The sequence below is a fragment of the Borostomias antarcticus genome (genome assembly GCF_949987555.1).
Source record: "Borostomias antarcticus genome assembly, chromosome: 25".
NCBI lineage: Eukaryota > Metazoa > Chordata > Actinopteri > Stomiiformes > Stomiidae > Borostomias > Borostomias antarcticus.
This window is the reverse complement of record NC_140258.1, coordinates 7,305,931-7,329,695: the sequence shown is the minus strand read 5'-3', so window position 1 is coordinate 7,329,695 and position 23,765 is coordinate 7,305,931. Positions and strand designations below refer to the sequence as shown.

General features: G+C 43.1%; 1 protein-coding gene across 1 annotated transcript; it reads right to left on the bottom strand.

Annotated features, from left to right (window-relative positions):
- Positions 1-2,318: 2,318 nt before the first annotated feature.
- ikzf1 (IKAROS family zinc finger 1 (Ikaros)) lies at positions 2,319-18,465 on the bottom strand (the record flags this gene model as incomplete). Its single annotated transcript, XM_084458845.1, has 8 exons — positions 18,159-18,465; positions 13,011-13,064; positions 12,705-12,827; positions 7,383-7,652; positions 4,903-5,070; positions 4,401-4,526; positions 3,587-3,721; positions 2,319-3,019 (listed from the first exon to the last, which is right to left on the bottom strand). The coding sequence occupies exons 1-8, from the start codon at positions 18,436-18,438 to the stop codon at positions 2,319-2,321; spliced, it is 1,857 nt and encodes a 618-aa protein (XP_084314971.1). The 5' UTR covers positions 18,439-18,465.
- Positions 18,466-23,765: the final 5,300 nt, after the last annotated feature.

The following is a 23,765-nucleotide window of genomic DNA, read 5'->3' as shown; positions in this document are numbered from 1 at the left end:
TAGCTGTCCACTCGCTGGCTCTGCTCCTCTGTGTCCTAGCTGTCCACTCGCTGGCTCTGCTCCTCTGTGTCCTAGCTGTCCACTCGCTGGCTCCGACAATCCTGGCTGGAACTCCTCACTTATGCTGGTCCTCTGTGTTCGAGAACTCCACAAGGTCCTCCTCTCTGTGTGCTAGCATTCAAGCTCTTGATCTGTATGTGATAACACTTTGTCTTTGTGTGGGTGTGCGTGCATATGTGTGTCAAATGGAGCTTAAAATATAGTGAATAGTGTAGTCAATAAATGCTATTTATTTTTGTTGGTATGTTTTCTTTTTGAAACATTGATACAGTAGATGAGACTTAAATGATACAAGCTTACATAAGATATATAACCACTCACTTATATTACTCTCAGTACACTTTACAATATGTGGCCTATATGTGTTACTACACTTAATAGCATACTGTAGGAAGCAATTCCCTAAAAGTGCTTTTCACATTCATACAAATATTAAGTATTCATATATTCAGCATAATTCAAGATGACCATGTTATCTTTTAAAAACTGTTTATTTTCTTCCATGAATATTAATGTCAATCACTCACAGTTATTGTTTTCCTTGATGGGTAGAAGGTTGAATGACATTTCAGCTTTTTGAATGACATTTTACCTTAATTATTTCAGAATGTTTCAGGGAGTGAAATTAAACATCAATTTGTATAAAGTTTAAGGGATGCTTCAACGAATTCCAAAGAATCCATAGCCAAAGGTTTGGCCTAATATCAATCTGTCTCCTTTCCTTATCTCTCAATTAAATACAGTTAATTACCAATCCAAATATCCAGGATAATCCAAAGTAAAAGCTTCTGAAATTGCCCTAATTTTAGTGGGTGGATGAAAGATGTGTTTTTGCATTTTAGCCTTTGACAGTTTATCTCAATAACCATGGATTAGTGAATTTGTTGTCATAAATTAACTAATGTTCTACACATTTACAATCAGTCCTGCTGCAGCGATGTGTTTGTGTGCTGTATTCCTTGTCCAGGTAGTCCTATTCATATTCAGATTCATATTCAGCTTGCAACAGGTCATTATTATTTGGGCCATTATCCACATGTATTAACAGACAATTTTTTTTTCCTATATTCATAATTATGCTGCTCATGTAATCTTATTTGTGAAGGTTAACGTAAAATTCTTTACCAGAGAATTCCCTCCTCCTTGATACTCTACTGTACTTTGTGAAAAATTGTCTGAGGTATATGTGCTGATTCCTGCCATAAGCCTCTAACATGCTAATTCCCAAGAATGAAAGAAGAATATGTATTCTTTGTGTTTATGTAAAATATCTTTTATTCATATTTTGCAAGCATAAAAAAAACGATGATCAGTTTAATTGACAATAACATCATTTTCTGCCATCCAGGTAAAAAGCTGGGAAAACAGCAGACAAAAAAACTAAACATTTTCCAGTGAATAGTGGTCATATAGGCATTTCAAACTCAAATTCAATTAATACATTAATGAACTGTAGGGATAGTAAAACTATTTTACAGACAAACAAGGATACCCAGACAAATGGCAATAAATTATAAAAAGAGACAAGGATGTGTACACGCATAAATAATGTATAAAACATAATACAAAAAACAACATAAAAACAAAAAAGAGTTTAAAAACAAACTGTTGTGGTCAAACCATGGATGTATTAGGGTCAAACTAGTAATAATCTCCCACTGAGATTGTGTGACATTGATTGGTGTTGGTTGTGTTTTTTTTTTCTTTTCTTTTTTTGTACCCCCATCAAAAACTTGCAGATTTTTCGTTTTCGGCTTAGAAAATATCATTTTATAACAATCCGCATTTCAAGCTATTCCTTGAGCCTTTAATTCAAGATGAGACAATGTCGTTCTTTTATTAAAAATTAGAAAACACAATGTGGATGTTTGCTGTCTGGGTGTGGGAACACTGGGACATGTATACACTCTGTACAGGTGTCCGAAGAGTCAATTCATGTGTAAGGGCTATACAGTATGTGACAAACAATGCTTACTGCTGAGGCACAATCATTTTGGATGTTTTGTGTTCACTGAACAGTAATCTTAATACTTTTTTCATTCACTAAAACGTTGATGAAGAACCTCTTTTCCTCCGAAAAACGGCATGTGAATAAAGTAGTCTTGTTCTTTTTTATTCCATCATGCATTTTCTTGTGTACTGTAAACTACCACTGCCAAAGAGCAACTGAGTGTGTATTTTACTTTGTGCTTGGTTGTTTATCCATGATCTGTGTGTGTGTGTGTGTGTGTGTGTGTGTGTCCGTGTGTGTGTCCCTCTCAGTAGCGATGCTCACCTCGCGTCATGTGCGAGGAGAACTCGTACCGGTCCTGACTGCGGTGGCCGCAGAGGTTGCACTCGAAGGGGTCTCGGAATCCGTGGCAGCCCATGTGGATGGTGTACATGACGTGGTCCAGGAACAGGATGCGGCAGTGTTCGCAGCGATACGCCCGGACCTGGTCCCCGTCCGCACTCACCACCTTGTAACCCTCCGAGGCCATCTCCATGCTGGCCCGGATGACCTCGTACTGCCTCTGCTGCTCCTCCTTCACCAGAGGCATCACGCCGTTGCGGACCCCCGAGGTGATGTGGTTGGTCAGGTAGATGAGCCCGGGGGCCCCCCCGCCGGCCCTCTCCTCGTTGTTGCTCTCCGTGTCGGTGGAATCCCGGCTGTGGCTGGGGGACCCGTCCTTCTCGCTGGAGGCCGACTTGGACTTGGAGAGCAGCAGCAGGTTCTCAGCCGCGCTGTCCTTGGCCGACGGGCCATGGTTGGCCGCGTGGCCCTCCGCCGGGGGCTTGTGGAGGGGGTACATTGGGCCCATGACCACGTCGGAGGAGGAGGCCGGCGAGGTCTGCACCAGCGGCCGCAGGGACTCGGCCCCCAGGTAGCTGATGGCGCTGTTGATGGCCTGGTCGATGACGTGAGGCTGCATCAGCTCCCCGGCGCCTCCCTCGAAGGAGAGGTCCAGACGCTTCTCACCTGGGGGAGGGAGAGAGAGGAGCACAAGGTCAGCACTGCACACTCTCAGACTCTCAGACTCATTGTTCAGTGTTTACAGACATCACAGGCACTGATATCCCTGTGTTACTTCTTGTATTGACTTGTCAGACACTTTATTTTGTGTTTTATTCCTCGTGTTGTTTTTTTGTTTTTTCAGTGACTCATGTTTGATGACTGTGATGATTTGCAGTTTTTTTCTGATACACTTTGAAATGCCTTTTTATTAGTGAGTTAAGATCATATTTAAATAAGAGAGCTCACAATATCATGCTCTTCGGGATGAAAGTTGAAACAAATGTTTTCCATAAAAAAGTAATATGTTTAAACAATGATATGGACAGATTACAGGCATAAGTGTGTTCAGGTTACACCGAATGTGTGCTGTTTTATTACACAGGATGTATTCTGCAGAGCCAAGGTGGCAGATGGAAAGGTTACTTGAACAGTACAGTATATAGCTTTTTTGCCCACAAAATTGTACACACTTGTTTCAGTTCAAGAAACGACTGATGTTGGCATACAAAGGAAGCAGACTTTAGCCCTTACCCACAAACTTCTGTGGCATACTGCTCTTACGTTTGGCTACATTATTAGCTAGTCTGTCTAGCACCAAGGCTCTGTCAGATCCCGTCTGGTTAAAGTCTTCCCTCTGCTCATTCTGGCTGCTTTCTTCCTTTACTACTGGAAAGCAAGACAGAGAAGTAGATTTCAGAGTTATACGATTAGATTACCTGTCCTGCTCAAATGATTCAGTTTTGTGACAGATTCCTTTTTATAATGGCAAAGTGGGCAAGCAAATCACTTGATAAAAGTGTTCCACTTTTAAATACAATAAGATGACAAAGCAGTTTTACAGCTAAAAAATGAAAATGAATGCTTGCATCGACACACGTGTAGAATGTGTTACGTTGTTGGTGAAAAAAAAATCCACTGTAGAATATCTCTACACTTCCTGTTTACGTGTACTATAAGGAATATCTCTACACAATTTATGTTTTCCCTCACTGTATCTTCTGCATATTAGTTATTGTCATGTCAGTGAAAGATCTAAAATCAAGAAGATGATAACATGCTGAACCATATACCATTGTATAGCAATTTAGTCAGTACAAACAGCAACATATCCTTAACTATCACAGCCGTACACTTCTTAGAACAAAGAGGCTAATTGTATAAATAAATGCCATAAAATCAGCCTGACCTGTAGGTGCACCTGGTAATTGCAACATAGCTGGTACATTAAAGCTGCTGTCACAGAGAGCTTTGAATAGAGTGTAAAGTAGGTCATCGGTGGAATGCGTGTGTGTGTGTGTGTGTGTGTGTGTGTGCGTGCGTGGGTCCTTGCAAGGCTGTGACTAACCTGTGTAGATGCTGCTCTGTAGGCCCATGCACTGGAGGTAGTTGTGACAGCGCTCCTTGTGCTCCTCCAGTGAGCTGCGCTGCTTGTAGCTCCGCCCACAGTACGCACACTTGTGGGGCTTTCCAACTGCAACAAAGTTAGATGAGTCGAGTATGACGTACAACGATGTAAACGGTAAACAGACTGCATTTATATAGCGCTTTTATCCAAGGCGCTTTACAATGGCTTCTCATTCACCCATTCACACACCAATGGCAGCAGCTGCCATGCAAGGTGCTAGCCGGCTCATTGGGAGAAATTTGGGTTTCAGTGTCTTGCCCAAGGACACTTTGACATGTGGACGGGAGGAGCTGGGATTCGAACCACCGACCCTACTATCACTGGGCGATCGGCTCTTCCTCCTGAGCCACAGCCACCCGATGTGTATATTCAAATAATGTATACAGTATGTCCAGTATGTCCATTACAGGCACCTAGCCTACGACAGTATGTGTGTACTCACCGGAGTGAGTGCGCAGGTGGCCTGTGAGGGCATCCCTCCTGCGACAGGCGTAGCTGCACAGGTGACACTTGAAGGGCTTCTCCCCCGAGTGCAGCTTGATGTGCCTCAGCAGGTTGCCCTTCTGGGTGAAAGAAGCACCACACTGGTTGCACTGGAACGGACGCTCTCCTATAGGGGCAGGAAACGCCACAGACCCAACCGGTCAGTTACCGTCAAAAGAGGAGCAGCTGCTGCACATTCATAAACTGACAAACATGATTTGGAATTAAGTTCCGTTTGGCTAATTTCACTGAAAAGCCCATTCTTGAAATGTGACACACATGCATGGATTATGTGTGTCTTGCAATGTGAAAGGCATGCATTTTGAAATTTGAATATAAATGAACACAATATTATTACTATGAGGGTAAATTTGAAAGACTGCTTGACTACAGATAGTAAATTGCCAGATTGGGAACCTTATATCTAGTTGCGTACCTAGGAACTGGAATAAGAATTTGATTAGTGCTGATAATTAAGATATTTTAAGGACAAGCGATAACAAGAATTCCAATGTACCTGTACTGGTTTTATGGTGAATAAACTTTTAGATTCTATTCGATTCTATTATATTCTACTGTACTACCTGGTCTAATAATTGGGAAGAGAAAGCAAAAATATCAGAGAATATTGCATGGGGGGGCATTTTATCAACCATTCAAGATTTCAGCCCAGCTCAATTAGAAGAGCCGCCACCCTTGAGAATATTCGGCAGGTACAAGACCATTATCTGAATCCTACTGTGGGAGGCAAGAACTAATGAACCCCCTCCCCCCACTCCCCAATAGTCAGTAGAGTCCAGAGTACAGAGTGTGGGGTCACTGTATTACACCAATCTCAGGCAACAGAACATCCTGGATGATGGGGACTGGGGGCAGAGCCCAATCAACCAGTGAGGGGGGCTCTGCAGAGCGGAGTGACACTCCATTTCTTGGTGCTCTCCCTGCCCCAGCGAGACGCCTGGCGCTCTGATCGAACAAGAGCCTTTCAGACTCAGGCTGCCAGATCCGTGATGCACCACTGCCTAGGTCAATTTGATCTGAAAATCTCATTTTTTCCTCTTCTTGGTCTCTAAAATAAGAGCGGCACATCACAATGCAAATTCAACCTCATTTGAATAAAGTGAAGGAAACACTTTGTGTTGAGAGCCAGTCTTCCTGATCAGCGCTTCTGGAATAAACCAATATCCAGTCTCTCCGAGTGTTGTGGCATTCTGTGAGAACGTTTTAATATCACTTTTTTTTTCAAAGGCCCCCATAAAATAAGAGTCACCAGTGAAGCAGCAAAAATATATAAAAAGAAAACTCATTAAAAATGCATTTCAGGAGCAGAGACTCACCACTGAATATTTTCTATTTAAATAGGAGACACTTCATTATATCTTTTATTATACATTATTTTGCATTTACATTAGTCTAGTGTTCCTTTCTTCCATTTTGGGTTTCATTAGTTTCTAAAGCTTGGCAGTTAAGTGCCTTTTTGAAAAGTGTTCCTCCCCACTGGTTTGGCTTCATTACAATAGAATATCAATTTTGAAATTTGAAAAACTTTTAATAGTCTGATAATCATCATATTTTGTGGAGATTCCATTTAATTGCTGCTGATATCCTGTTTTCAACTGTAATATAAAGGCATGTTTAGTGACTTAATTCATCATTTTGGTATCACTCAACAAATAGATCGAGAGCTGTGGCATTGTGCTCATCTGAAAACACTAAATGATCACCGCTTAGTATCCTCAAAGTCAATTTCACATAACACATACAGTATAAACACCATGCATATGAAGAAATAAATATTGTGAATAAACTAATACTATACTTTTTACTTTATAACACAACACCCAAAATTCCCCTCCTGGGGATTATTCAAGCTATATCTTATCTTATCTCTCCAGACCAGTACCAAGGCTATCATCAATCACCAGCCAGTTCAGTGACTCCTGACGAATTAATGAGCGGTTTAATGGTGCCTCCAAATACAAAAACAACTGTGACCTCTCTACATCAATCATTTCATTTCCTGGGGAATTACAGACTTGGCTCCTCTTCTACAATTCTACAAATACATCATGACTGGCACCTGCAAGGCGCTAACTAGAAGTGCTATTCTATATACATATCAAAGTGAAAACCCCCAAATTACTGTGTGACTTGCGTCACCATTTCAGGTGAACTTGTGTAAATGATGTGTCATGGCTCCAGTTAATTGAGCTGTTCACTTGTGTGTGCACTCTTGACAGCTTCTTCTGGGAGGAGACAGCCATGACCAAGCTCTAGACTGCTCTAGGAAACGCCGCTGCAAAGCCTCCAGGACAGAAGCCACAATGTAGTAGACACCCTCTCTGCTACTAGCTCCACCCCACATACCGCTACTCCCTCTTAGGCTAGCAGTGAGAATGGGTGCAAAGGAAGGGGCGATGGGTATCGCAGATGGCTTACCAGTGTGGCTTCGCTTGTGTACCATCAGCACATTGGGGCCAATGCAAACTATCCCACAGATATCGCACTTGAGCTTCCCGTTGGGCAGGCGGATACCCCCCGCCGAGGAGTAGGAGGCCTTGCTGTCAGGGCCCGCGTGCGAGCCGTTCACTTTGGCGCCAGAGGCGTCGAGCACGCGCAAGTCTTCCGCACACTCCTCCTCCTCGCCATTCATGTCACAGGCGAGCCCATTCTCCTCGTCACTGCGAGCCTCAACTTTAATATTACAGGCTGGAAAAGAGGGCAGTGGGCCACTGTTTAGAATATGAGCATGTTTCTGGACAGCTGTACTTGACTATGATGAACATGAGTACATGAGTGTACAGTATCACTGTGTGTCAGTCTATGGGATGTGACCAGACTTCTGTGTGACTGTGTGACTGCTTCATGTGGAAGCATGTGTCCATCCCTCTACTGTTGATTTGACTTTAGTGTCTACAGTATGAACATACTGTATAAAGAACAGATTTAAATCAGCTCTATTCAGTTAGTCTTATCCTCAACCTGAACTACTATACTGTATAGTATCAGTTCTTGAAATTATCTACAGTAGTTTAATGTGTTCATCTTCTATATTGAGCTGATATCATGCACTGGAGTGACATTGGAATTACAATTCTAGTATTTATATTATATCTTAGATAATAAGATAACACATCATTGTAACCATTTACTGCTTTAAAGCCATGACTTAACAGACAAGTAATCATTGCTTTATCTCCATGAATAAGGACCTTCAGGGAAATTCATATTGCATCTCTCTCTCTCCCTCTCTCTCTCTCTCTCTCTCTCTCTCTCTCTCTCTCTCTCTCTCTCTCGCGCTTTCTTCGCACTTCTGTGAAACAAATGACAGCCAGATAAACAGGAAACAGAGACACAGGAAGCAATGTGAAACTAGGGACAGCAGCGGTGTAAACCAGACCAACAAAGTATGTTAAACACACACACGCACGCCGCGCACACACACACACACACACACACACACACACACACACACACACACACACACACACACACACACACACACAAACAACCCTTAAACAACAAAAATATAATATCTAAGAACTGTTTACTCTCTAAAACGATGCTCGATCATCATACCCCAACTTAGAAAAAAGTGTTTTAAGAGGGAAGGATGCTAGATTTGTGGACAGAGATGTCATCAAAATGTTATCTTTGTTCCTGAAGAAAGATGATAGAGAAGTGTCCTATGAATCTACCTAGTCACACAGAGTACCAGGGGGAGATTAGCTTGTCATTGCATTCAAAACTGAATCCTTATAGTTTTTAGTACAAACTAACACCAAAACTTGGCCTGTTTTGTAAGTGGTGGTGGACGCCTGATTTCCTCATGCCTCTACCTCTGTTTGTACAAGAAGAGGAAGAAGTGGAAATAATGAAATATAGGAATCCAGGGAAAAAAGGGGAAGCTTCTGAAACAGAGCCTGTCTAACCGAAATGCCAAGAAGTATGGAGAAGTGACAGAAAGGGAAGCACGGACAGGGAATTGTAAAACCGTATACTGTAACTGAAACAGACTTTCTGAGGGACGCCAGTTTTCACTAGCACAGGGAGGGAACATGATCCCATTATTCACCAGGTGAAAGTGGAAAGGGGAATGTGTGAACTACCGGGTTAGGACAAAATATAATAGTGGTGAGTTAGTAGATACGCTCATATCTCATCCTTTGGTGACATTGATAATGTGCAACAGCGTGCTCCCACCCAGCTTTTTGACTGTTGCCTGTTTTGGTGCGTTTGTCTGTCTGACACTCGTTTTTGCAAGTGGACACATCTTTCCGCTTAGCAGGCGTGATGAAGAGAACGCAAACCACACAGTATTGTGGGTAAGCTGCAGACCAGGCTTGAAAGGAAGCTAAGGCTAAGGCCTCATGGAACGAGAGCTGCTGAGCACTACTGAAAGACAGAGAAACTTACTGGTACAAACAGTAACAGTAATACACAGTGATACACAGATAACCATGGAGATATCATTCCCATCATCTACAAAATGATTAGAGCCTGTATTACTCTATATTCGACAGGCCACAGACATGACGGGATAAATATGGGACGTTGGATACAACAGAAATAAAATAGTTGAGCTTTTAAAATTGAGTTAATATGACACTGATTAAGCAGTGCCTGAACGTTTAATGATACCTAGCTTGATCAGAGACAGCAGAAAGATCTCTGTTCTTGTTTCTTTGAAAGCTACTTATTTTCCAAGCAAAGTGAATGGGCTCCAGGTATTTACAGCTATGTGTCAGAGGAAGGTTCTGTGGGGAGCTGCTTCGGCCTCAGCGGTCTGTGCCGACCCCTGGCGTGGTCCCTCCGGGCCTCTCTCTGACCCCCCAGTCTAACAGCGGAGGCAGACCGTGCTGCTGTTGCTGACCTGGGTGCCCCGGAAAGGGGGAACTAGGACTGTCGGGCTGCAGCTTCTCAGGGATATGGGGAAGTTGTGACTAAACTGGGGATGGGAAGGAGAGCTTTTACTTTATATCATGTTTGTCACAGTCACACATCCTGATTTACTCGTTTTGGGAAGCGAGTGTCAAATCGCGCAGGGAAGGCAAACAACGAGAGACCAATAAAAATAAAGCACATCGCTACCAGTAGCTGATCGCCTCTCAATGTAAGAAATGGCTCTACTAAGTAGATTCTGGATAACAAAATAAGCAAACAAGTAATAAACGCAGGTGACAGTGATAATTAATTTCTACTGGTGCATGTCTGTATTGTGGAAGTACAGAGCCAGTTGGAGGTTCCTGTAAAAGGGCTCCAGCTCTCACTGCCTGAAAATAACTCAATGTGCTAGCTAGCTCGGCTGGGGAACCACATATGTGTCAAACCACACAGAAGCCGTCACACACAACCCAGGGAACAGAATGTACTCCTCATTATTCTTTTTAAGGTGTGTTTTGTGCATTTTCAAGAACTAGCATTTGATTCTCTGAAATAGCAATTATAGTGTTAAAGAGTAATTTTACTGTTTTCAGTCTGTCCCCTCTGGCATCTTCAGCAATGTGTGTTTGATACATGGAATTAAATTTAGCCATGTTGTTTTGTTATATTTTTTTCTTGGTAAGGGAGGATATTTTTCAGCCTGTTGGTGAAAGCTGTGTAGGATGAACTTAAACTGACAGTGAACAGGAAACTATAAAGTCAGCCTGGCTTTAATGTCGCATGAGCTTCTGACATTTTAAGGCTCCCTGTCCCACATTCTGCGTCCTGCTTGTGCCTTGCTCTTCAGGGGCCATGTCACACATGATCCTAAGAGATAATTCTAACTCCCTGATGCATTTGGGGCCAGTGATGCACTTTAGAGATATACTGTAACAGTCACTTCCTCTCACACTGGTGATTAGATCTGCAGGGAGTTAGAGCAACACTTACACAAACTCACACACAAAGATACACTCAATTAACCCTCTTGCTCCTTGTCTCACACACAAAATGAGCATTCCAGCAACAAAAAAAACACACACACGCTGTTGCCTATGCATGCGCGCGCACACACACACACACACACACACACGGTTTACAGTGTACTGTATAGACATACATAATATAGTGGACTGACCCCTCCCCTGTTATTTGTCCCTCCTATTTGTTGTTGATTTCTGACATGTCCATTATTATAATTGATAAAATCACTATACAATTATCCATTTCATGAAAAATCTGATGAATCGTTTTTTTTCACAGCACAAAGATTACCGATTCTTAGGCATAGACCCCAGCGAATCTTAAATGAATATGTGAGTCATTTGGTTTTCACTGCATGATAATGTCACTAGCTCAGCGTGCTACAGTACCATGACTAATGGCAGGCTTAGTCAGACTGGGGGAGTCATCTGGAGAAAGTGAGGCCTGACTCTGGACTGAAACCCAGCTGCCTGTCTCTGCCCCCATGCAGGTCGCTTAAGGTCTCGCCCCCAGCTCACCCAAAAGAGGTGTCATGGCGTCATGTCGATGAGACGACATCTGGCATTTTTTTAGATGTATGAAGATAAAATGTGAATTGCAGAGGTCAACATATCTTATTAGAGCGCTGGAAGGAATAAAGGACCTAGTTGCAGCTGAAATAGACTTTGTGTAAAGTGTACTAGTGAAGGTTGAAGATCACCGCTTGTGCTAAAAGCACGACAGTTGACAAGTGAAAGCAGGAGTGACAGAGAGTGTGTGTGCAGGTGTGTTGCCTGTGCGGTGGTGTGTGTGTGTGTGTGTGTGTGTGTGTGTGTGTGTGTGTGTGTGTGGGTGTGTGTGTGATGTGCTGCACTGATCTCCGAGCTTGTCTCTGCTCCTGAGCACTTTATCTCCAGGAGTGTTGAAACTGCCTGATGGCGAGCTGTTCTTAGGAAACTCTTGCACATCCTATTTCTGTTTCCTCTGACATCTTGTTTTTCACAGAGAGCAACTTCTGAGCACAAGGCTGCTCTGGCTATCTGGATACGTGGAACAACGCTGGAAAAATACTCCAAACCTACATGATATGTTAATAGTCATTTTCATAAAAATCAAGCTAGTACGCTTGTCTTGTTTGTAAATATAATCCACATACAGAAGCCATATATACTGTATACTCTAACCATGTACAACATGAGGTTCATATTGCCATCATATAGTACCAGAGGGCTTTTTCACAAATGTTCAGGACCCCAGAACGTGTCTAAGCTCCATCTAGAGTGCTTCCCAGTGCGTTCTTTCATCCCAGTCCTGTATGGAGAGTCGTATATCAACTAATATGTTTAATAATCATCTCCACGGTATTCCCTGGTTCAATGTTCATTACATTGTCGACCCAAGGCCGCATTAGCCATTCCCTAAACATATTAATATCATTATTAAGATCGATTAGAGAGCGATTCTTTATCCTTACACTGCCTATTGCTGTGATCTTTTTTCCCAAGGAGTTTGTGTCACAGAATTTATTCCATTAGATGTACGTAGGCTTAACATTATTAAAAAGGGGATGTGTATTATTAGTACATAATTATGAATATTATTATGAAACATTATTTTTATTATTATTATTATAATTAATCATAATAATAATACAACTATAAATGCTGTTATACTTATTGATGTTATTATTATCATTATTGTTTGTGACTGGATATTTATGAGGTTATTCAGAAAAATGGGCCAGACTGACTAGCTGCTGCTCTGGAGGGATACAGTGGCGTACAGTGCGATGGGCTGCCTGTTGGCACTGCTGGAGGAGTACAGGGAAACTGGGTGTGAGAGGCTCAAACCTACGGACAGCAAACTGTCACTCACCCTGCATGACTTTGTCGCCCCTGCTGTTCTGCTGGTGGGCGGAGCCGGCAGACAGGTCCTCCGGGACGGGCATGGCCTCCTCCCCCTCCTCACACACCTCATTTGGAGAGGGGCTGTCCCTGCCTGGGAAGAGGGAGGCGACATCAAATACTCATCACTCACCCACAGAATTCCTTACAGCAGAACAAATATGATTTATGATCCATCCGTTCCAATGTGTGTATGAGACAGTTCTCTCCTGTCAGAGTTTCCAACATGATCCCCTCCACCCCCCTCCCCCACCACACCTACGCTGCCCCCCACTACCTGGCATCTGGGCTATCTCCTGGGCCTCCTCCGTCTCCATTCGATGCAGGTACTCTAATAGGAGAGAGAGAGAGAGAGAGAGAGAAAGAGAGAGAGAGAGAGAGAGAGAGGGGGAGAGAGAGAGGGACATGTAGATGTGTTTAAGTTTAATCAACGGCAGCATGGAAAAACACCATTATAAAAAGTGAGAGTCAACCAAAGGGGAGCCCCCTTCTCAGCACAACTCCGCGACCCCGGCAAGATGGCTCCTGTCTCACGGGAAGACACACCACATTACATTACAAAGAATCACAGACATTTTCATTAGGAGCCAGACGCGGAGAAGCTGCGCTGGGAGAGTCTGGGCCGGTGGGGGGGGTTGGGGGAGGGGGGGGGGGTTGGGGAGTCCATCACAGGGGAGGACAAGGGCGCCTGGAGATCCGCTTTCACACCACATTTGTTATTTATTGTTAATTTCCTGCCACGTAATCATCCAAAAATGCAAACCGACTGCCGCAAAATTAAGCAGAAAATTAACTGGCCCCTGGGTCAGCGGGGATGCGGAGGCTCGCCGTGCCCAGCTGATCGGCGCCCGTGTTCACTCTAATTTACTGAGCATGCTTCACTGAGCCCGCAGCCTGAGCGCAGACACGCGTGAGCCCCAATCAGAAACAAAGGGGGGGCAGGCATGGAAAGGAAGATAGAGATAGAGAGGAGAGGGGACCAAGACAGGGAGTGTTCGAGATGGGCGAGGGAGAGAGATTGAGAGAGGGGGGGGGTGCGCGGTGGGGGGACAGGGACAGAAAGATAGAAGGAACAGGCCGAGGGGGCGGCGAAGTTTGTTTTTTTGCGCGAGAGGAGGCAATTTCGAGGAGGAGTGCGTCCCCCGGCCAGGCCTGCATATCTGAGGAGTCACCAGTACGCGTGGCCCCATTAATAATAGATGGCCCTCAAGCCTGTAGCAGATGGGCCCCAACAACCCCGGCCCCGGCTCCACCACTTCAAGAAGCCCTCGGTGGAGCCGCTGCTCAGCCCTCCAGCCACACAGGGAGAAGTGAAGCTCCCTAAAATAGCGAAACGAGCCCGAGGGAGAAGGGGAACCTAGGCCTTCCTGTTTCACTGACAGATGGCTCCACACATTTGGAACAAATACTGGGAAGCAACCAGGCCCTTCTGTCGCAACACACAGTGTTGTGTGGATCGACGAGTCGAGTCAGAAGTTCGACGGCCACAGACACCCGGGGCCCAAGGGGGACGTGAGGGGAGGATGGCAGGGGGAGGGGCAAAGGTCACTGGCGCAGATGATTTGTAGGGCGCGGAGGGTGTTGCGTGCTACTGTGCTGAAGGATGAAACTCCGCACCGCCATTTTTAAGCATCTGGAGTTGGGAGGGGGTAGTATTCTCATGTGACTCTCCTTCTGGGCAGATGGTGTGAGGGGAAATAGTGATGGTGCTGGTGGCGGTCTGTGGCAGAAGTGAGAGATAAATTCCCATATTCAACCACAGCCCTCTTGTATGGGCATGTGAAGGGAAAGGTGTACTTTTAGGAAGTGGCAGCATTTCATTTTCATATCTTTTTTAAATAGATTTAAAAACCTATTTTTAAACTAACAACAACCCAAACTAACATTTAAGCAGTTTTCCTTATTTATTTTTTAAGCTGTTTTGTGATCTCGTATTCCTAATTTTAAACTTAAAGCTTGTCAAGAACCCTTTTTTTCTGCCGACTACACACTTTGGACGTTGTATTTCATTGGATTTAGTTGATTTCCTGTGTAACACTATTGATGACAACTTGAGTAGTAGCGGGTGTGAGTAGAGAGCAGGCTTGCTGAGGGCAGGAAGCAACTCGGCCGTAGGTCTGAGCTCGCTCTCTACGTGAGGAGAGACAGGAAGAGGGTTGTGGTATAACACGCTCAATCCTTACTCAAGGGTGTGTGTGTGCCTGTGTGAGGGGGTGTATGTATGATGTGTGTGTGTGTGTGTGTGTGTGTGTGTGTGTGTGTGTGTGTGTGTGTGTGTGTGTGTGTGTGTGTGTGTGTGTGTATGCCTGCGTGTGTGTGTGTGTGTGAGGGGGGGGGTATGTGTGAGTGTGTGTGTGTGTGTGTGGGTGTGTGTGTGCGTGTGTGTGTTCATGCGCCTTGGTGTGTGAGTGAGAGAGAGGTGGATTGGGGGTGGGGGTGAGGGGACTGTTCAAAGCAGGCTGCAAAGCTACAACTGGGAGCAGGGTGGAGACTAGCAGCAGTGCAAACCGTTAAACAGACAAACAGAGGACGACAGCAGAAAGCAAACTTTCGGTATTGAGAGGAATTTAAAACGGACATATATGTTTTTATGACTTGAACTTGATAAGAGTGATACATTTAAGTTATAAAGCAGTTTAACTGGTAGCACAAATGCATATAAACTAAATCATAGAACATCCAAGGTGCCTTCAATACAAATATAGCTTACATATGACAGGACACTTATACACAATATCAGTGAAGCAGAGCATGTTGATACTTGATATTACTTATAGTAATAATAACAAAAAACTAAAAAACATATACAGTATACAGTATATGTACACACACACACACACACACATATATATATATATATATATACAGTATACGTATAGTATAGTATATGTTTGTTTCTGTATTGTACTGTATTTTATATTGCTTATTGTCTATGGTGTATGGTGTATTGTAGTGTTCTGTTGCATGCTGTGTGTTGCTCTGGAGCTGTACAGCACTTTGTTCAACCTCGGTTGTTTTAAATGTGCTTTGTAAATACAATTTGACTTGTTTCGTTTTTGTTATTATTACTGAGTATATATAATGTGTATACTGTATCTGTGTTTTTGGTTTTTGCTATATCCATCCATTAGAGCTGCACAAAGTCTGTTGAGACTGCAAGTCATTATGTAAGATTGAGGATTTATCACTGTTCAACTGAAAGAGCAATTTCCCCCCGGGATCAATAAAGTGCACTACTACTAGCCTACAGTACTACTATAACAACAACAACTACTACTACTACTACTACTACTACTACTACTACTACTACTACTACTACTACTACTACTAAGCCTATACTGTATACTGTATCACCTGTACTCTGTTAGTGTCTGATTACTTTATTAATGTTTATTTCTACAACCAATGAGACAGATATCTAATGCTACAGGCCGTCATCAGACTTGACAATGTTCTAGTAAGCCATTTATTACCTAAACTGTAATAAAGTAGAATAGCAACATTCATGTATTGCACTCATATATCCCTTGTAGCCTCAACTCAGTCAAATCATGAGAAACAAGCAATTGTCCAGCTGAGGGTTTCAATTTGGGAAACTTTCTGATTCAAATCCATTATGCTAAATTCAGATAAATCTGAATATTGAGATTCCTATCAGTAATTTAGGAAATGTGAAGACATAAATGGGAAGACCAGCCACGGAGCTGAAGCTCTTCTGAGGGGTCTGGAGAAAGTATAGACAACTTTCAAGTTTCCTTAAGGGTCTTAATTTGCATCTGCCACACCTTGCTTGTTTTCACACAGAGCAATCATTTTAATAACTGTCTGTCTGTCTATTTTCTTCTCCTGCTCCCTCCTATTTCTGCTACCACTGACAAGGCAGCAAAGGTTGGTTTGCAGCACCTCAGCCTGCCAAAAAGGATACTGTATAAAAGGTAAAAAAGTAGGTTACTATTTATGTGATGCACTGAGGTATGCACTGAGGAGAAGTTACAGTGCTATATGTAAAGAAAATTAGACAATTTGTTGTGCAAGCTAGGCTATTGGCCTACATAGCTGCTTTGGATTTGTTCTGAAATCAGCCATAATTGAGGCAGACAGTCAAATTAATCAGAATCATCATCATGTTGCAGGGACCTGTTGGGGTTTATAGTTGTCATTGAAAAAATAAACTACATCTTGATGATCCAGGTCATCATTAGATGATTTCATCAACCTAAATAAGGACGTAAATCAAACTATACGTCACACTTCGGGGCGCTATAGGGAGTGGACACACTTATAATTATATCCTAATCAAAGTAACCTATCGGCTAATGTAATTTCATCGTGGTATAAAAAATATAGTAGGCTATTTAGTCTAAACATCTGTAGCCTAACGCGTGATACGATGGTGCTCGAGCACACCAAACAGGAAAATGTGTATAGATGTTTCCCCTTATGTTCTCCTAAAATTAGTCTTTCATGGGTGTAGGCCTAGTTTGTTGGTCTCATCTCAGTTTCACAACAGTGTAAAAAGTTCCTGCCCACCAATATGCTATTACTGTATGAACACACGGTCTCAGATCAAATCAATCAATGACTGAGACATTTTATTGAAAACATCAAGGAGTTTGTAGCTATGGTAGGCTATTTTAAAATAAACATTAAGGTGGATTAAAAACAGTCCTTTACTCTATATCTCACTTCCAAATATAATAGGCCTACGTGATAGGCCATTTCCTGTTTTTTTGCACTTTCAAAATTCCATGACAAGTGACAACTGAAATACCCGAATCGTAAATTAATGTGTAGTTAAAGAGGAAAATGAAAGTGAATTGCATTAAAACGTCTGGCTTGCATAACAGTAGGCAAAAGAAAAAAACATTTTCTGAAACTTCGGATTAAACACTGGATGCGCACAGCTGCAACAGGTGCCTGTGGGATCCTGAGAGAAACTGAGAGTAGCCAGTATTCTTACTACAAAAACACGAATTTGGCATACTGTCTATTTTAGTAGATGTTTTTCTAATCAGGAGATAATACTCATGATAATATGAAAATACTTCTGAATTACAACAGGTTGCTTCAACTGTGCTGCGCAATTCCCACATTTCCAAGAAAAAAGTGTGTGGAAAATTAGGAAAATATTCCATCATTTTGCTAAGTTGCTCTATTGTTAATAATTGGAAAATACCACGTTGTATCACAATTCACATGTAGATTATTTATATTTTGTTGTTTTTGGCCAAGTCCGTTACATGCGCCACTTCACTAATACGCGCCCTACAGGATCTGAGCGAAGCTCACCTGCTCCGACATTTGGATAATGTTTTCCATTCAGGTTTTTGTCTTAAAAAAGCAAGGACTTCTGTTACAATATGAAACCTGAAGGAACTCTTAAAACTAAAGTTGCGTTTCAAAAGCAGTGTGTAAATCACTCTACCTGCTATTCCTTGAGTTTGCAATATGAAGTTCTTCCAACTGTCCCCCGCTCCATGTGCAGAAGTTCGAAGCGCGGCGGCAGCCCCATGGAACTCTGCCCTCGGTCCCTCCCCTCTCCACGGTACTTCCTCGTTCCAGCCTAACATTTCTATGTCTCTGTGCTCGAATGAGGCACTTTGCTTGCTTTTATCCAGAGGCAAGGTCTGCTCGGGGAGTCGAGGCACCAGCCCATGGCACTTGCTTTGTATCGTGCCAATAAAAGCTGACACCCAGTAGACCATTACTGGCAGCCATGCATGAGATGGGATGAGGCGCGCGGGAGACTGGACCATTGTTTATTTATTTATTTCTCGGAGAGGGACGGACAGGGACTCAGTTGCATATGGGCAGTTCTCCTTCTGTCACCTGCTCTGGCATGCTAGAACAATTCTGATTACACTGAATCATATGTTAAGATCTTGATTCTCTTATATCCCTCTATAAATCCCACATTCCCATACTATTATATTAGGCTACCGTTTCAACTTTGATAATCAAAACTAAGTGTGATCATCAAAAATCACCTAGTGATGGTTTATTATGCATCGTTAACTGCTTGGAATCCCTTTTGTCTCCCATTGAGGTAAAGTATTGACTCAGGTCTTGGGATCTCAGTCCATACAGGAGTGCAATCGCCTACATTTCAACTATCCATGAAGTTGAACCCTGACCCTTACCTTAACCCCTGGCTCCCTGACCTTTGTAGTATACTGTATGCATGTACACAGAAATGCAGTCTGTACTGATGCTGCTTTATATGGTCTTTATCTGGAGTAGTCTTTAAACACATAGTATATGGGCAATGGATATCACACTGTCATCATTACAGTTACAGTTGAAAATAGCAGGACAGCATAATGACAGCAATAAGAATGCCATCTGAACAAAACTTCCATATGAACTCATGACAATTCTATGCAAACCTGTTTTTCAGGAGCACTGCAGTGCTGCAGGTAGGCTATTGCAATAGCAACATTTCAGCATATTATCATTGAACTCAGCAAATAACCTCCAGTTGTATAGCATTGAAGTTTCTTAATCTTAACTTGTTAAACCATTGCTCTACTAGTATTGAGTGCACATATATGATATTGCTTCCAATTAGGCTAAGGCATTCTTGGAGATATCATTTCTGGATTAATATTTATGGAAATAGTCAATAAATAATGAGTTATATTTTCAATTTTATTCAAATAAAATTGACTCATTTCTCAGTTGTGTTTTGTCATTATATCTTAAATTAAGTTTCTGGTACGGTGAATCTTTGCGGCAAGTGCTAGAGTACAACAAAACCTTGCAACGATCTCGCCCATGTGTCGTGTCCCTGGAGCCCCCCTGAGAAGTGCTATCTCAGGAGATGCTGCTGCACGTTCTGGATTGCTGAGTCACCTTGTCTGGGAGGCAGTCCTTATCTTTACACAAGCATAGCATTCACAGGCAGTTGGTCTCAGTGCAAAAGGGGAACTTTGGGCAGTAGCACTTCGGTCTGTTTGTGTCCTCGACAGAGTGGACAACAGCGAGCTTGACAGAGTTATAGGCTGGGCAGAAATGGTGTCTGTAATGGAGGCTGTGTCAGTGTAATTAGTTGTGTCACTGTGGCGCTGATATGGCTCGTTCTCTACAGGCGAGCTCCTGAGCAGGCCAGGCTGAGGGAATGCCGGAGGAGCAGGACAGTGACTCAGCACAATGTCCTCTCCAATCATTAGCAGCAGTTACATGGGCTCCCCAGCCCCAGAGATACCACCCTATCCCTGTGACACAGCACATTCTCTCGCCGAGGGGCTATGAGGACACATGGACGCAGAACACAGCCGTTAAGAGAGCTTCGCCAAGTCATACGGATTGACCCACCTGTCCACAGATGCCCGCTCTTCTTTGTCCCGTGACCACCACTAGTTTTGGAACACTTTTGAACCGTTTTGTATTCCGCACACCAGTATTCATCGGTGTGTTGTCAGTTGCTCATGATCATCAGGTTGGCCACATCTATCCCAAACACAATCTTCTGCTGTGGCGAATTAATCCACAACCCTGTGTAAGGCATGTTGTAATTAATATCATTACCCAGGTGACATCACAGTGGCATCATGCAACCTAGCCAGTAGACTAACGAACAATGGGTTTAGCCTCATTCCTATTTCATGGACCTTTAAGCAGTATTCACACTTTCAAACCTGCAGGACGCATGAACAGCATGTATCCCTTAATTAGTTTCAACACCTTAATAAGTCAAAGACGTTCAAGACTGGTAATCACATTAAATAGTCCAATTTATCTAAAAAGTCAATTGGAAAGTGAAAAACTCTTCTTTCTTTTGGAATGTATTATACTGCAGGATGTCAAAGTAAATTAAATTCCCCACTGCACACTAAAGCATCAATTTCCTTATGGTAATTATCTGCTGGAATGGATGTGTCACTAGAAGGAGTCAGGCATGCTTGACATTTACCCTCTTTATGGAGAAACGAAGAGTAAAAAATTAAGATGAGGGAAGAGAAATTAATCTCCGGGGTAGGCAGGCATCGAGGAGATCCTGAAGGATAGTGGCTGAATCAATCATTATGTTGGTGACCCTGTTTTGAAAAGGCGATAATGAGATTCACTCCATTGGCGACAAGATGGGAAAGTGGAGAGGGTTTTGTAAAGGGGGGAGGGGTGGAGCACAAATATACGTATGATGGCACTGAAGAGGCATGACAATAATGCTTATTTCTCCTGAAAACAGGGGTCTTGTACCGTTTCGGTAAACACACATACGCCTCTATGGGTATTGAAGGGATACCTAGCTAGCTGAAGAACTCCAAAGAAAAGCAGCTAGTGAGATGGTTGGTAAATCACTGGGATAAAACTGTAAGCTGCTCATACATTTTAAAATAAAGTCTAAACCAAGACATATTTTAGTTGTCAAACTGTAAATAACTTTAACAGTGCCAACAGTGCAAACTTGCCTCTCCGTCATGACGCTGTGTGGTTCGTTGGGGCTCTGGGCTCCTAAGAGTGGGGTCAAGTGTTGGGTGTTTTTTGGTGAACAGTTACTTATTTACTTAATCCTATTCGTCAGACGCATGTAGCTCGGGAGGTAGCGCGGCCGGCTCGGATCAGAAGGTCTCCGGTTCGATCCCAGTTCCCGGCAGTGTGCCGAAGTGTCCTTGTGGAAGACAGTGAACCCCGAATCACTCATCTGCGGCATGGTGGCACCGCAAGAAGGTCCCTGGCCTTTCTGTGTGGAGTATGCATGTTCTCCCTATGTTCGCAAGGCTTTCCCCCATAAAGAGCCCAATATGAAAGAACATGCAGAAGAACAGATCACACCTGACAAAGGTGGACAGGAGCACTTGAATTTGTCCTTATGCACATGCCCTTGTCTGCTCCCGGCTGCCTTCGGGGGAAGGACGCAGGGTTGAATTAAGTGCAGAGAGCATTTCATCGGCAACCCATGAGTTCCTGTGTGTCGCCCATTGCATGTGTGTTGGGGTGTGCTGTGTGACAAATAAAGCCTTCTTCTTCTTCTTCCGTGGAACATAAGGCTGCGATTATCTGCTTCCATCTGGTCCTATGTTGTGCCTCGTGTTAGGTTAACCATTTTCAGTTTCGAGGTCACAGTTCTCCATTGTTTCCTCTTTCCAGGTGGAGTCCATCTCAAGGCTATTGTAGGACTTTACAGTTCTAGCCATTGGAGTTGCCCTTGTTTCCAGCACCACATTGTGACAGTTTTGTTTTTGTATTAATTGGAGATTCTTTCCTGCCAGAAGATGCAACATCCATGGTGGAATGCATTGACCTTTTTCACTATCAACCACTCGCCAGTATTCTGAGCCGTACAGCAGAAGTGATTTAACATTGCTGTTATACAGTCTGAACTTGGTTTTTAGGCTGTGCTGCTTTGACTTCCAGATGGTAATTAGGCTTGCAAATGCACTGCGAGCTTTCCAGAGCCTTACTACTGTATATGCTGATGTCTTTACTGCATGCATTGTCCTTGCTAAGGAGACTTCCCAGATATATAAACTCATTGGCATAATTGAGAGTTGCCGTCCACAGTGATTGGTGCATGTGGTGTTGAATTTATGCACATCACTTGTGTTTAGAAGATATAAATGTTCAAGCCAATTTGCCAGTCCTATCTGTTTTCTCTTGGAGGTGAGTATTATTTGTGGAGAGGATAACTAGGTCATCAGCATAGTCAAGATCTTCTAGCTGGATGAAGAGAGCCTCTAGGTTTGTCTGAGGTGGCTTTTCGCATGGACCCGTTGATGGCAATCAGCAAAAGAATGGGAGAAATGATACATCCCTGATGTACGCCAGATTTCACAGGGAACCAATCAATGGGGTTGCCATTTATGATCACACTACATTCAAATTGATAGTAAAACATCCTTATCCATGCAATTATCTTTGGAGGAACTCCTGGTGAACAGACTGGACATTAGTTATGTGGAGTGGCTGTGGCTCAGGAGGTTGTCCAATGATCGTAGGGTCAGCGGTTCAAATCCCGGCTCCTCCTGTTCACATGTTCATGTCCTCCTGTTCACATGTTCAAAGTGTCCTTGGGCAAGACACTGAACCCCAAATTACTCCCAATGACCAGGCTAGTACCTTGCATGGCAGCTGCTGCCATTGGTGTGAGAATGTGTGTGTGAATAGGTGAATATGAGGTATTTGTAAAGCACTTTGGATGAAAGCGTTATATAAGGGCAGTCCATTTACCATGATCAAATCTAATCAAATCAAACTTTATTTGTATAGCGCATTTCAACACAATGTGATTTACAGAGAGCAATGGGGGGATGAGCATAGGTCCCACCCCTACATTTTCCAGAGGGAAGCAAAAAAAACAGTTTCACACGGGGGCCAGAAAAGTGAGCTGTAAAAAGTATTCCCTGACCTCTCTCAAAGAGACGATTGAGCAAGCTCCTGGAAAATGTTTGTCTATTGGCTAAGAACATTTACAGAGCAGTAAACATAGGCTAAATACTTCATAAGAGAGACATGACTAACAGTAGAGTGCACAAATAGACACAGAGAAGTTGCCAACATGGTAGGCCATTTTGTGTTAGCTATCCCTGTAGTCTCTAATATGATATTTAAGTGAATCATACTGTATAAGAAAGCACAGTAAGCACTTAGCAGGACAGGCTCAGGCTACCATGTCAGTCATTGAGGGGCTTGAAAAATGCCAGTATTTGCACCACAGTTGGAGTGGTAGGTGGCCCAGCGGTTAGAGCGTCAGGCCAATGACCAAAATGTTACCTGGTTCAAGACTGGGCCAGGCCTCTTGACAAGGTGGGATCCTAAAAGATGTCTGGAGGGCAGTCTACTGCTGTGCCCAAGGCATGTGACCCCAATGCTAGCTCATAACTAACCAGGCTGACTGACCCTTTGCTCGACTTGACCAATGGTTAAGATAGAAGAGCAGATTAATACAGTATAAACAAACAAACAAACAAACAAACAAATAAACTCATATCAAACAGAGCAGGTAGCACAGGGGAAGACACCTGCTTCCATCAATATGCTTTAGATTTATGTGGTACATTTTGGACATTTATGACTAGCTTATAAGCTCTAT